Source organism: Spermophilus citellus, assembly GCF_964194105.1.
Source record: "Spermophilus citellus genome assembly, chromosome: 2".
Taxonomy (NCBI): Eukaryota; Metazoa; Chordata; class Mammalia; order Rodentia; family Sciuridae; genus Spermophilus; species Spermophilus citellus.
Genome location: NC_138183.1, coordinates 257,059,360 through 257,073,495, shown reverse-complemented (window position 1 = coordinate 257,073,495; position 14,136 = coordinate 257,059,360). Strand labels below are relative to the sequence as shown.

The following is a 14,136-nucleotide window of genomic DNA, read 5'->3' as shown; positions in this document are numbered from 1 at the left end:
CTCTTTTTGTATTTTCTGACATAAATTGAAGAGTATTGGTATCAATTCGTCTTTAAAGGCCTTGTAGAACTCGGCTGTGTATCCATCTCATCCTGGGATTTTCTTGGTTGGTAGACTTCTGATGGTGTCTTCTGTTTTATCACTTGATATTGGTCTGTTTAAATTGTGTATATCTTCCTGATTCAATTTGGGCAAATCATATGACTTAAGAAATTTTTTGATGCCATCAATATCTTCTATTTAATTGGAGTACAAGTTTTCAAAATAATTTCTAGTTATCCTCTGTATTTCTGTAATGTCTGTTGTGATATTACCTTTTTCATCATGTATGTTAGTAATTTGAGTTTTTTCTCTCCTACTCTTCATTAGCATAGCTAAGGCTCTGTCAGTCTTACCTATTTTTTTTCAAAGAACCAATATTTTTGTTTTGTCAATTTTTTCAGTTGTTTCTTTTGTTTTGATTTCATTGATTTCAGCTCTAATTTTAATTATTTTCAGCCTTCTACCACTTTTGGTGTTTACTTATTGTTTTCTAGCACTTTGAGATGTAATGTTAGGTCATTTATTTGTTGACTTTTTCTTCTTTTAAGGAATAAACTCAATGCAATGAACTTTCCTCTTAGTACTGCCTTCATAGTGTCCCAGAGATTTTTACATGTTGTATCAGTGTTTTCTTTTACCACTAAGAATTTTTTAATCTCATCCTTGATGTCTTTGGCAATCCATTGTTCATTCAGTTGCATATTGTTTAGTCTCCAGGTATTGGAGTAACTTTTATTTTTTATTTTGTCATTGATTTCTAATTTCATTCCATTATGATCTGATAAAATGAAGAGTGGTATCTCTACTTTTTTATATTTCTAAGAGTTGCTTTGTGGCATAGTATATGGTCTATTTTAGAGAAAGATCCATATGCTGCTGAGAAGAAAGTATATCCACTTGATGAAGGATGAAATATTCTATGTAGTCAGTTAAGTCAAAGTCATTGATTGTATTATTGAGCTCTATAGTTTCTTTATTCAACTTTTGTTTGGAAGATCTATTCAGTGGTGAGAGAGCTGTGTTAAAGTCACCCAAGACTTTTTTGTTGTGGTCAATTTGACTCTTGAACTTGAGAAGAGTTTGTTTGATGAACACAGCTGTTCCATTGTTTGGAGCATATATATTTAAGATTTTTATGTCTTGTTGGTGTATGGTTCCCTGGAGCAGCATGAAATGTCCTTCTTTATTCCTTTTGATACCCTTGGCTTGAAGTCTACTTTATTTGATATGAAGGAGGTAACCCTTGCTTTCTTCTGCAGTCCCTGTGAATGGTATGATGTTTCCCAACCTTTCACCTTCAGATTGTGAATGTCTTTTCCTATCAGATGAGTCTCCAGGAGGCAGCATATCATTGCATCTTTTTAAAAATCCAATCTGCTAGCCTATGTCTTTTGAATGGAGAGTTTAGGCCATTAACATTCAGGCTTATTATTGAGACATGGTTTGTATTCCCAGCCATGTTTGCTTGTTTTTGTTATTTAACTTGACTTGTTTTCTTCTTTGTTTAGTTTTTCCTTTAGTGTCCTACTTCCCTCTGCTGCTTTTCATTATTGTTTTTCATTTCCTCTTCATGGAACATTTTGCTAAGGAAGTTCTACAATGCTGGTTTTCTAGCTGTAAATTCTTTTATCTTTTGTTTATCATGGAAGGTTTTTATTTCATCATCAGATCTAAAGCTTAATTTTTCTGGATGCAAGATTCTTGGTTGATATCTATTTTCTTTTGGAGTTTGATATATGTTGTTCCAGGATCTTCTAGCTTTCAGGGTCTGTGTTGAAAAATCTGCCATTATCCTAATGAGTTTCCCCCTGTATGTAACCTGATTCCTATCTCTCGTGGCTTTTAATATTCTCTCCTTATTCTGTATGTTGGGCATTTTCATTATAATGTGCCTTGGTGTGGGTCTGTTGTGATTTTGTACATTTGGCATCCTGTAGGCTTCTTGAATTTGGTTTTCCAATTCATTCTTCATGTTTGGAAAGTTTTCTGATATTATTTCATTGTATAGATTGTTCATTCCTTTGGTTTGGAACTCTATGCCTTCCTCTATCCCAATAACTGTTAAATTTGGTCTTTTTATGCTATCCCATATTCTTGGGTTTTCTGCTCATCATTTCTTACCATTTTCACTATGTGGTCAGTCTACATTCTTTTCAAGATTATAAATTTTGTTTTGTTGTCTGATGTCCTGTCTTCCAAGTGGTCTACTCTGTTGGTGATGCGTTCAATTGAACTTTTAATTTAGTTTACTGTTTCTTTCATTTCAAGGATTTCTAGGGTTTTTTTTCTTCCTATATTTTTTATGTAGCTCTTTGTCGAAATAATCTTTTGCTGCCTGTATTTGCTCTCTTTAATCTTCCTTCAGCTCACAGAACGTTTTAATCATGTACATCCTGAATTCCTTCTGCTGTGGTTGCCATGAATTCTAATAATGTGTGTCTTGGTTTGTTTGGGGCACTTTCTTCCCTTGACTTTTCATGTTGCTTGAGTGTCTTCCCTTCTCACTCTGTGGGCTCAGGGTGTTACTGTTTCTACCCTATAGGTTTGTAGTGCTCTTGTACGGTTCCAAGTCCTCTCCTTTGTGGGGAAGGATAATGTTAACAGATCCCAATGTCAACAACACACCACCTAGGAACAATTTGTTGCTAATAAGATGTTTACAGTGTGGTCACAATGTACAGAAATGTAGAATTCGATTATTATCTATAATATAATCAGTAGTTTTGTAAAATGATTTTACAGTTTCTGATGGTGGACAATGAACTTGGGGTGAGGCGTAGGATCACATGCTGAGGAGGTAGGATGTGAGGATATAGCGTTAATAAATTTTAAGAAGTGTGAAAGAGAAATCTTATGGAGAGGGTTAGTAGCAAGAGAATAGAGAAGTAGTTTTGGGTAGACATGTACATGGGAAGACAATATTTTTCTAAAACAAACACACATATGTATTTAGAAAAAATAAAGGATGTTAAAATAGTAAGAAATGTAGGGGAAAAGGGACATATACAACCACCTCTATATTATATTGTACAGATGTCCCGGTCCTCAAAATCCTAATTCATGCAAAGTTCTTGGTCTCATGCATGTTGGGGATGTGAGGGCCGGAGGATAGAGGGGGAAAAGAAAAAAGAGGAAAAAAATTCTCAAAGGAAGAAACCAGGATTGTTGCTAGTTTTAGAGATCTGTATCTTTCCTGCTTCCCTTCTCATCCAATAGGTGGGTTGTCTGTTGTTAGCTACTATCTCTGCCCTCAGGATGGTGGAGGTAACCAGGGTGGGAAGGCTGGTCCTCGTGCAGCGCACCTGGAAACAAGGAGTGGCACCCGCCAGTCCCTGCAGGGAGACTGTACCTCAAAGTTTCTTTTTCAGTCCGCTCATATGACTTGAGTGCCTGGTTCTCTCTCCCTCTCTTGCCTGAGGATTGCCCAGTTCCTGGTCTCTCTGTTAGTCTCTAAACTTTCCAAACGTTTTCTCCATTGTCTTCTCTCTTAGCAGTTCCCAAATGAGGGAATTCTCTCCCCGGAACTCCCATGGACAGCGCCCTGGTGGCACTGCACACCCGTCTCACTGAGAGCTGTTTTGTGTTGGGAAGCTCCTGTGCTGGGTCACCACCCCTGGGGAGCGGGGGAGGTGGAAACCAGGTACCTGGCCAGCTGGATCTAGGAGCTACCCCCACCAGTTATGGCGAGGAAGGTGAGCCAAGATGTTGGCAGTCTGCTTCCAGCACCAGGGTGTTGCGAGGCGTGGAGGATCCAGGCAATGGCGTTGGGCTGAGGGTAGGTAGCCGCTGAGTGTCCTGCGTGGGAGCTGAGCAACATCAGGGAGTTCTTCAGGGGTGCAGATAGGTGATCGTGTCAGGGCATGCACCAGCCCTGCATGGTCTAGGACTTCGAGAGTTGAGTGTCAGGAGTCATGTCGTGCTCCAAGGCTGAGGCCGGATCCCTGCACAAGGAAGGGTACATCGTGGTGATTTCTGCACAAGAGCAGCTGTATAGGCGTTCTCTGTCCCTCTCAGAGATGCAGTATATCCACTTGGTGAGACCTGGGTCACAGAGCAACACAGAATGCTGCCTCCGTCTGGCCCACCATCTTGGATTCTGTACGTGTTCTTATCTCTCTGGAGGAAACGCCTCGGTGGGGGTGCCTGAGTCGTAGGGTAAGTTATGACTGGCTTCAGAGGACACCGACGCTCTGAGATGGAGAAAAAGCAGTGCTGAGAGGGAGCTCAGCAGCAGATGCCTACCTCGGCAAAGAGAAAGCTCTCCAACCAATCACCGTTGTAAGCATGTATAGATATGCCCTAATGCAACCCACTATTCTGCAGAATCAACAGGCATCAATTATAAAATAAGAAGCGATGCAGAAGAGAAAGCTGCACTGAAAGCAAGCAGAAGGAAGGAGGTGATGAGGGGCGTGAAGGGGAAGTGAAGTCGACACAGGAGAGGGAGGGGGAGACCCCAGGTTGGCTGTCTGAAGACAGCTGCAGGGAGGGGCCTCCTGCAGGGCCAAGGGACCCAGGACTGCAGGTGCTCCAAGCAGAGGCCACACAGGAAGAGCTACCAGCTTTACAGACTGGGAGGGTGGGAGGGAAACCCAGACGACCTTCCGCTCAGGAGCCAGATGACCTGGAGGAGGGGAAAGCCTCCCAGAGGGTCTTGTCTTACCCAACTGGAGAAGCAGCAGGAGATAGGAGCTTACCTGGAAGGAGAAGAGTCCAATTGTAACTAAGAATCTCCCACAGGGAAAAGTGCGGGTCTTCACTGGCGATTCTCCAGCCACCTGGAGGCGGACGCAGGACCCCACACCCGCTCTTCAGGAAGGTGTGAGGGCATGCCCACGGGCTGCCCAGGAGGGGACTGCACCAGCCATCCACAGTCCTGCGCCCGGGAGGTGAAGGGGGCAGGGCCCGCCCTCGGTCGTGGGCAGCGCGAGGAGGGCCTTCTCCCTCATGTTCCCACGCCTCCAGACCAGTCCTGCCCATGGTGCCCGGCCTGCTAGTTTGGGGAGTCAATCTAGGTCCCGGGGGAAAAGGCACACAAGCTGGGGGCGGAGTGACACACTGTGCTCCCCAGGTCCCCGATGAGCGAGGCGCACCATGACACGTCCCAGGCAGACCTGAATTTCTCATCTGACCTGGAGAGACTTGATGGAAATGAGTTGTCGGTCAGCCATTGACGGGTTGAAATTAGTAGGAGAAAAGAGAAAGGACTTCACTGCCTCATACAGGTCTGAGCCCATATGGAGCCCCGCAGCGCTCCCCAGGTGCAGCGGGCCCCGGGGGCTTTGGGACAGGGTGAGAGCGCCCCCGTCTTTGCACTGCAGAGCCAAAATGGTGCATCTGAGCCCCTGCTGCTGGAGCCCCCTGGAGAAGTGCAGGCAGAGCTTCCTGAGTGTGGCGCCCAGCTGGGCCTGGGGTGGTAGGTGGACCCAGGCACAGAGGCTGCAGCTTCTCTGAGATCCTTCTTCGTTTGGGGAACCCTTTTTGAGGACACAGCAATTAAGGGTCAGACAGGTGGGAGATCACGGGCCACTGAGATACGATGGCTCTTGTGGAGGCCAGTGTCCCTGGGGTGCTGGATCTTCACAATGGGACAGACAGCCCTGGACACAGAGGAGAGCAGTCCTGGGTGTGTGGTTCCCCCTCAGGGTGCCCGTGGCCTTCTGTGGTCTGCTGGCTTCTCTGCCTCCCCTCCAGAGCAGCCCCTCCGAGGCCTAGTCCTCAGCCTGGCCGTTGCCCTTGTCATTGGTCTCTCCTGCTCGCTGGACCTTGCTGGGACGCTCAGGGGTGGCACCCAGGGGGCGTGTGGCATGTGGCTGCCACCCTGGAGCCCACGTCCTCCTTCTCAGACACAGTGGGCCTCTGCCTCCTGGTGGCCGTGAGCACCGAGAGCTCTCTGGACACCCTCTTTCCCACCTGGACACGACACCACTCAGGCACACTTCTGCCGTGGTCAGTTCACTAGGCTGGACTCTGGTCCTCTGTCTGCTGGTGGGGACTGAGGCCTAGGACTGCTGGGAGCATCCTTCTAGAAGGCGTGACAATATTTCAGGTACTCACTTGCTCTGGGAGGTGCGTGTCCAGCCTGACCCTGGCTGTCCTTGGCACAGGCCACTCCTGGCATTGTCCTGTTCCAGGATATGCCGTGACATCTGTGTCTTGGCTGTCACCTTGCTACTTTGAGGCCTGCCCCTCACTCGCATTATGTACCTGCCATTTAGAGTATCTGAGCCTGGCCTCTGACTGCTGTGGCTCCTCTCCAGTGTGGTCAGCACGGCTCACCTAGCTGTCTTCTTGGTGGGGAGCCTGCTGGGGAGGAGGCACAGGGAGCCCTTCATGGCTGTGCTGAGAGCGTCTTGATGACTGAGGTGGGGGTGGGGGTACGGGGACCCAGACGTGCCCTGCCAGGGAGGTTCCAGCCTCTGAGCTGGGATTGAAAGTCTCTCTTCTGTGGCTTGGCCCCTTGGCAGAACACAGGGCCACCTGCAGTCCAGGGCTGTGAGGACTGGGGAGGTATGTCTAGAGAACAGGCAGGGCCTCCAAGTGCTGGGGATCCTCTGACCACTTGCCACCCGCGTGGGCTTCCCGAGAAACCAAGTCACCGTCTGAAGATGACAACAACTGCTTGGTCTGAGACCTGCTCTCCCCAGGTCCCCGGAGGCCTGGTCAGAAGGGTTTGGCATTCCCATGGGTACAGTCCTCATTCTTATTCTGATAGTCAGCTTTTTCATTGCAATGACCAAAAGACGGGACAAGACCAAATTTAGATGAGGTGAGTTGACTTTGGTTCATGGCTTCTGAGGTCTCACCTATCCGAGCGCTGACACCTCTGCTCGGGGCCAAGTTGGGGCAGAACAACATGTAGAAGGCCTCAGGGAGGACAGCAGCTCAGGTCACAACCACCAGGACCAGAAGAGATTGGTTGAAGGTCCTTCCCAGGCCCTCTCATGCGGCCAGGACTCCAGGGCAGAGTGGCTGAGCCCAAGCACGCCTGAAACCAGACACCAGGTGCCTGGGAACATGTCACGGCCTCTGAGAACTAGGAGGAGGACCAAGGGACACTGGGCCCGGCCCACATTGCCTGCACAGAAGGGACAGTCAGGGAGGACTCAAACCCACAACTCGGAGACTCTTGCGGGCCTCCTGGTGTGCTTTGTGCAACATGGGTGGAGGAACCCCAGGCCTGGAGGCGGATGGAAGCCTGGGGGTGAGAAGAGCAGTCAGGCAGGCTGGCCTAGTCTGCCTCTGTCCAGTCTGCCCTGGGCTGTTTACAATGGGCTTGATTGTCCACCAGTACATGGAAGACCAGCAATGAAAGGATCACACGGCCTGTTTTGAACTGATAAAAGATGATTTATTGAAACAAAATGTTGTATTCCAACAGACAAATGCAGGAGAGGGGGGATGATGTGATAGGGTGGGGACGGGGGATATGGGTTCATAATTAAGGGTCCCTGGCCTGAATCTGGGCTTAAGAAAAAAAAAAAAAAAACAGTTTTATCATAAGTTCAATCCAAAAGCCTGTATTTCCCCAGTCTTCAAGAACTTTTGCTGTGCTGGGGAGGAGCCCAGGCTTGGAACATGCTAGGCAAGTGCTCTTACTCCCCGGGCATTCCCTGGCCCTTAGATTTGTGAAGTGCTTTCTACACAGTTGCTGCTCAGGGAGTGGCGCCTGCTGGTTGGTCAGACCCTCTCCCTGCACTTGCTCCTACTGTGTTGGGTTGCCTCCCCCCATTCCATCTGTTCACAGGAGATTGCTCTCTCCTTGTAACCATTACCAGTTGTTCCACCCTCTTCCATAACTGCACTGGACCACGGCGGCAAAGCAGGTAGACTTACTGCTGAGTCTGCAGTCAGTGGCCCAGACCCACCTCAGCAGAGGAGGCTCCCTCTGCGCAGGCCCAGATGGCTCTGCTCCCCCAATGGCCTGTGTGTTAAAGCACTGTGGAGTCAGGAGTCCAGTAGGGGGTGTGTGTGTGTGTGTGTGTGTGTGTGTGTGTGTGTGTTTATTGATTGATTGATGGATTTAACATTTATTTTTAGGTGTAGATGGACACAACACGATGCCTTTATTTTTAGGTGGTGCTGAGGATGGAACCCAGGACCCGCCCTACCGCTGAGCCCCCATCCCAGCCCCTGTATTGATTTATGAATTCTTTTTTTTTTAAAGAGAGAGTGAGAGAGGAGAGAGAGAGAGAGAATTTTTAATATTTATTTTTTAGTTCTCGGCGGACACAACATCTTTGTTGGTATGTGGTGCTGAGGATCGAACCCGGGCCGCACGCATGCCAGGCGAGCGCGCTACCGCCTGAGCCACATCCCCAGCCCCGATTTATGAATTCTTTAGCAGTAAGTTTCCTTAGAGTGGTTAGCAGCTGCAGTCCACCCCTTGGCAGGTGGCTGCTGTGCAGGCAGGTTCCAGGGCTGGTAGCAGGGGCAGTGTGTGAGGGCTGGTGATGTGCCGATCCTGGGATGTGCACAGGCAGTGGACTCAGAAAGTGACCCAGGTTGACTCAGAAACTTGGCTCATCCAAGTTCTGCTGGTGAAAAGCAGTGATGGGCTCTGGGACTGTGTTGGATGAGGGAGCACTGGAGGGACATGATTTGCACCTGAAGTGAGTGAGCTTGGAGATTCCAGGGTAGCAGGAGCCAGCACAAAGTGCTCCTGCTCCTACAGAATCTGGAAACCACATCACTGGAACTGCATCTTCTGAAAGGAGGGGCTCAGAATGGTGAGGAATGGCTTTGGTGTGAGCTGCTAGTCACATTCAACCCCTTGCCACCTGCAGCCAGAACCTCAGATCTTGCACTGACAGCAAATAGGGGCACAGCAGCAGGGCTTGCAGCAGCTGTCCTGGCAGCAGCAGGGCTTGCAGCAGCTGGATTGACAGCAGCAGGGCTTGCAGCAGCTGGACTTGCAGCAGCTGTCCTGACAGCAGCAGGGCTTGCAGCAGCTGGACTTGCAGCAGCTGTCCTGGCAGCAGCAGGGCTTGCAGCAGCTGGACTGGCAGCAGCAGGGCTTGCAGCAGCTGGACTTGCAGCAGCTGTCCTGGCAGCAGCAGGGCTTGCAGCAGCTGGACTGGCAGCAGCAGGGCTTGCAGCAGCTGGACTTGCAGCAGCTGTCCTGGCAGCAGCAGGGCTTGCAGCAGCTGGACTTGCAGCAGCTGTCCTGGCAGCAGCAGGGCTTGCAGCAGCTGGACTGGCAGCAGCAGGGCTTGCAGCAGCTGGACTTGCAGCAGCTGTTCTGGCAGCAGCAGGGCTTGCAGCAGCTGTCCTGGCAGCAGCAGGGCTTGCAGCAGCTGGACTGACAGCAGCTGGACTTGCAGCCTCCACAGGAGCTACAGCCCCCCTTGCAGCCCCCACAGGAGCCACAGCTGGAGCAGGAACAGGCTGGCACACAGCAGCACACGGGCTTGCAGCAGCTGGAGCCACAGCCCCCACAGCTGGAGCCACAGCCCCCTGAGCAACCACAGCAGGTCATGGTTCTGGAGGTGGAGGGTGGAGGAGGTGAGAGCAGCAGGTGGAGAGGGAGGAGTGAGGTGTAGGGTCTCCTGAGCCAGGGCTTTATGTACCTGCCGGGGGTCAGGCACCTGGTCACTTCCTCCTGTGTGCAAGGTGTTTCCTCAGGGCGCGTTCCCTCCTGCTGTATTCTTTTCCTGCTTTCCCATTGACTGCATGTACTAGCCATGTCCGTAGGTTTCTAAATTTGGCCTTTTCCTTGTCCATGCCATTTCAGTCTGACTGACTGGGCTTCCTGGGTGCTGCCCACCTGCCTCCCGTGCTGCCTACCGTGGCCCGTGGGTGGTGGCAGCATGCCCAGTCTCCCGCACATATGTCTGGACTTCCACTCTTTTCTATTTGGGGTTCACGTGCTACATTCGGATGATCCTGTCCTTACCAAGGATAAGATGCCCTAGTCCGTGTGACCTGGGAGTGCTCTTATTGGGAGACTCCCTGCAGATATGATTGGGGACCTTATCACGTGTAGTACAGATGGACCCTCAATGTGTCCTTATGGGGAGACAGAGGGAGATTTGCTGCAAAGAGAAGAGAGAGATGAATGGGAGATGCCAAGATCAGAGAGACTTGACCCCTCACCAAGGGGTTGCTGATTCCCCATCCCCTCCAGCAGCCGCACACGCACAAGTGGTCCTCCCCGGGGCCTGCAGGGGGAGTGTGCTGAGCTCATTCTGCTCCTGAGACCCAGGTGGGACTTGTGGCACAGAGTGGCCTGTGTGGGTTCTGTGATGGGAAGCTGCAGCCACAGGAGATGGTGCTGGCTTTGGTATTTGGAGCTTGGCTGTGAGGAGGATCTAGAAATGTGGGCGTGGTTTGGAGATTGGGTGCTGGGTAGGGGCCGCAGGGATTTTGAGGTGCAAGCTAGAGAAAGCCTGGGTTGTATGGAACAAGCTTTGGGCAGACGTATGGAGGTTCGAGGTGCCGTAGGGGAGGACTCAGCAGGAAACGGGGAGCAGCTACGGGAGACGACAGGCAAGACTCTCCTGGTCACCTGCTTGCAGGACACTCAGGTTGCAGGGCGTGCAGGAGGCAGAACTGTGAGGGGTTGGGCACCTGACCGAGGAGACCTGGAACCCAGGGCACACCCTGGTGTTTTCCTGGTCCTTGGGATGTGAGAGCAGTGGGATGCTCCGGGAAAGGACTGCCCAGCCCTGATGGAAAGGAGCCAGCGCCTGATGATCTGGGAGGGTCTCAGCCCGTCTAGACTGCAGAGACTTAGATGGGGATTGGAACAGCTGGGAAAGCTCTGGACAGACCTGGGGTGTCTGGCCAACCATGTGGCTGAGGAGATTAGTCCAGCGTCTCCTGAACCCACACAACCACGTCCCAGAAGCAGGTGGGGCATGGTATGGCCCAGGAGCAATCTGGGGGTTCTTGTCTGGGGTGAGGTCCCTCCATACCATGGAAGACCCACGTGGCTTTTGAGAGTTCTATCAGCAAAATCTCTGCCAACTTGGGACAAAAGGGATGGAGACAGGCAGAAGGAAGAAACGCTGTTGGACTTCCAAATTCTACAGTGGACAGGGTGATCAAGTGATCTGGGGGCAGCAGTTGGCACCGTCAAGAAAAGAGAGGGGTTGCGTGGGCAGAGAGGCAGGTCCAGAGTGCGGCAGGCTGTGGAGGCAGCGCCTGGGATGCAGGCCACAGGGGCACCTGCAGCTCAATCCCAGAGGGAGCTCTGCTGGGTTCCGTGGTTTCTTGGTCTGGGAAAGCCCTTCTGTTCCTGCTGGAAGAGCAGTTTCTGTCAGCCTTGTCTCATGCCTGACCCACCTGTGATCTGTGATTTGCGTGGTCGTTCCCCAAGCCCGAGGTGCAGAGGACTTTTGTGAGGGGTCATGTCCTGAGACCCACCACACCTTATTTAGATGGAATTGGGTCTTTCTAATGGATTCTGTTTCTGTGAGTTGGAGGACTTGGGTTAATGCTGTAGTGGGGGAAGACTTCAGGGGAACTTTGGTGGAGTGAGTGTATTCTGCTTGTGGGACAGATGTGTGGGCATTTGGAGGCCACCAGATGGTCTATAGTGGGAGGATTAATGGCACCCACAGATGTTAGGCCCCCAGGGCCCAAACCAGTGCCCGGGACCTTCTAGTAAAGCACATCTTTCTGCCAGAGAAATGTATAGTACAGGGAGCTCAGAACTTGATCTCTGTTTACCCTTCGTCCAACAGGATTTCAAGGTTGTGTTTTAAGTTTTTTAGGTATCTGTGTTTATCATTAAAACCTACAAGACATTATTTTGTGATTCAGCCAATACTCATTTAAATTTACCCAATTTGTCACTCATTGACTTTCCATTCACTCTTGTGATTTGGCTCTTCTCACTGTCTCCTAGGGATGCTCGTAGTTGGTTTGCTGTGCTGGGAATGGAACCTAGGGCCTCGCACACTCTAGGCGACTGTGAGCCACATTCCTACGCCTGTCTGCCTCCTCCCTCCCTCCCTTCCTCCCTATCTATCAATCAGCTGTCATCTATTAATCCATCATTGATGCATTATCTCTCAATCATCGTCCTCCCTACCTGTCTTCCCTTCATCAGCTCTAAGGTAGGATGGGCATACAGGAGACTGACTCCCTGTGGGAAGTGCAGGGTTTGGGGATCTGCACAGGTGTCTGTACCTGTGGAACTGCCTCCTGGGCAGGATGTGGACCGCCCACAGCAGGCAGCCCGTCACCTGGGCTTCTGCTCAGCTCCTGGTCCCTCTAAGTGGCTCTGCTGGCGGCCTCTGTCAAGGTGGGTTCCTTGGCCCTTGTGGTATTTCAGGTGGTTGTGCGCACAGGGTGCAGGCATGCTCCCGAGCCGGGCCTTCCCCCTCCGCACCGCAGGGAGCACTCTGCCTCCTGCCCAGGGCTCCCTGCTGGACGCTCCAGGCTGCCTTTCTTCACTCACCCAGGTCGAGGCTGTTTTCACAGGAAGGAAACCGCTGTGAACCTCCACTTGGAGGACATCTGAGAGCCCTGTTTATCCCGCAGGGGGCCAGGGTCTGTTTGCAGCGCCCTAGGTGGTAGGCCATCCCCGCACCCTTCCCTGCAGACCTTCCCAAGGCCCAGGTGCTGCTCCATGTGGGTTTATCAGGAGGGCCGCCGGGGGGCGCTGTGCCGTGGTCGCTCTGAGCTGAGCTCTGTGTAAACCAGACTCTGCTTCCCGCAGCCCCTGCTGACCCCTCTGACTTCAAGATGATCTTCAGTCTCAAGAGAGGGGTGTAGGCACTGCAGTTGGTACTTAGGACAACAGACCTCACAACAAATTAGAAACTGGAAGAGGTGGACTAATGACATCAGCAGGCTCTGACCTAGAAAATAACATGACTTTATTCATTGGCCTGAACCCTGGGCCCTGAGTGGGGTTTTCTGCTGGACTGTGGACACAGACTCTTGGATTCCTTCTTGATGGGATGACAATTTTATACGTCCATTTTCATGGCGGAAACAGATGGCTGGTTGAGTTCTCGCTCTACTGGGCTGCTTCACGTGCCCCCCTCCCGGCGGGGGAAGTTCTGAAAGGTTCTTTTAGCTCAGGTATGGCCACCTCAAATTCTAGGCTTTTGGGTCACATCTGGGAAACTTTCCAGTGTCCACTTAAAGGCTGAGACACCCGTTTCTTTCTGTCCAGCGTCTCTCCTCACGTGCCCTGCGCTGGCCACCTGTGAGTCTCCTGTCCAGGCCGACCCATTGGGACACGCCTCTGGCTGTGAAGTGTTTGACCTCAGCACACCAATGCGCACTTACACATCCCCATGGTGTCCAGGAGTCGCCATTACACATCGACGGGATTAGCGGACAGCTCAGTGGCGGGGTGCTCTGTTTCAGGTTTCTCCCTCCTTAGGAGTTTTACTACTGGTACAGTCCCAACTGGTGCCGCAGGTGCCATGTCAGAATGATCGCCTGGAATTTCCTCTCATTTTATCCCGCTCAGTCCTCCTCTATTCTTCTTGTGAGATGTGCCTTTTAATTCTTTAATTGATGCTTCAGTGACTTGTATTGACATATGACAATGACACATTTGTAATGTATAACAGGATGTTCTGATAGATGTATGCACTGTGGAGTGGCCAAGTTGATCTCCTTAGGTAAGTGTGTGTGTGTGTGTGTGTGTGTGTGTGTGTAGCTGGGGATGGACCAGGACTTGGTGTGCAGGGTGCTTGGTGTACCTGCTTCTGAGTAGGTCCCTAGGACTTGAGCCATTGAATGGATGGTTATTCACTTTGAGTTCCCTGGTGAGAACCCTGGGAAGTGACTCTGTCATTTTCAAGCATAGGATACAGTGCTACCAATCATCTTCACTCTGAGTGGTAAATAGACCACTTAGCCAGTTTCCTCCTCATGGAAATCTTGTATCTTTGGACTGATATCTCCCTAAACTCCCCCACCCCATCCCTGGTACCCAACATCCCACTTGAGCTGTTGTGAATTTGACTTTTTTTTTTGATCCTAACTATAGGAGATAAAAGAAGAGCTGAGTGCCATGGCGCAAGCCTGTGATCCCAGTGACTCAGGAGGCTGAGGCCTGAGGATCACAAGTTCAAGACCAGCCTGGGCAAGTTAGGTAGCTGCTACCTCAAAATAAAAATGAAAAAA

General features: G+C 50.8%; 1 protein-coding gene across 3 annotated transcripts in view; it reads right to left on the bottom strand.

Annotated features, from left to right (window-relative positions):
• LOC308630755 (uncharacterized protein) overlaps positions 1 to 14,136 on the bottom strand; it is a gene marked incomplete at both ends in the record, with an annotated part of 112,691 nt that overhangs the window by 48,311 nt on the left and 50,244 nt on the right. The window contains one exon of one of the 3 annotated variants that reach the window (XM_081261298.1): positions 9,382 to 9,429. In XM_081261298.1, coding sequence (XP_081117424.1) covers positions 9,382 to 9,429 — 48 coding nt within the window. Of the gene's footprint in view, positions 1 to 8,836; positions 9,525 to 14,136 lie in introns of those variants that run through there. The other 2 variants (XM_081261299.1, XM_081261300.1) reach the window with 2 other exon arrangements.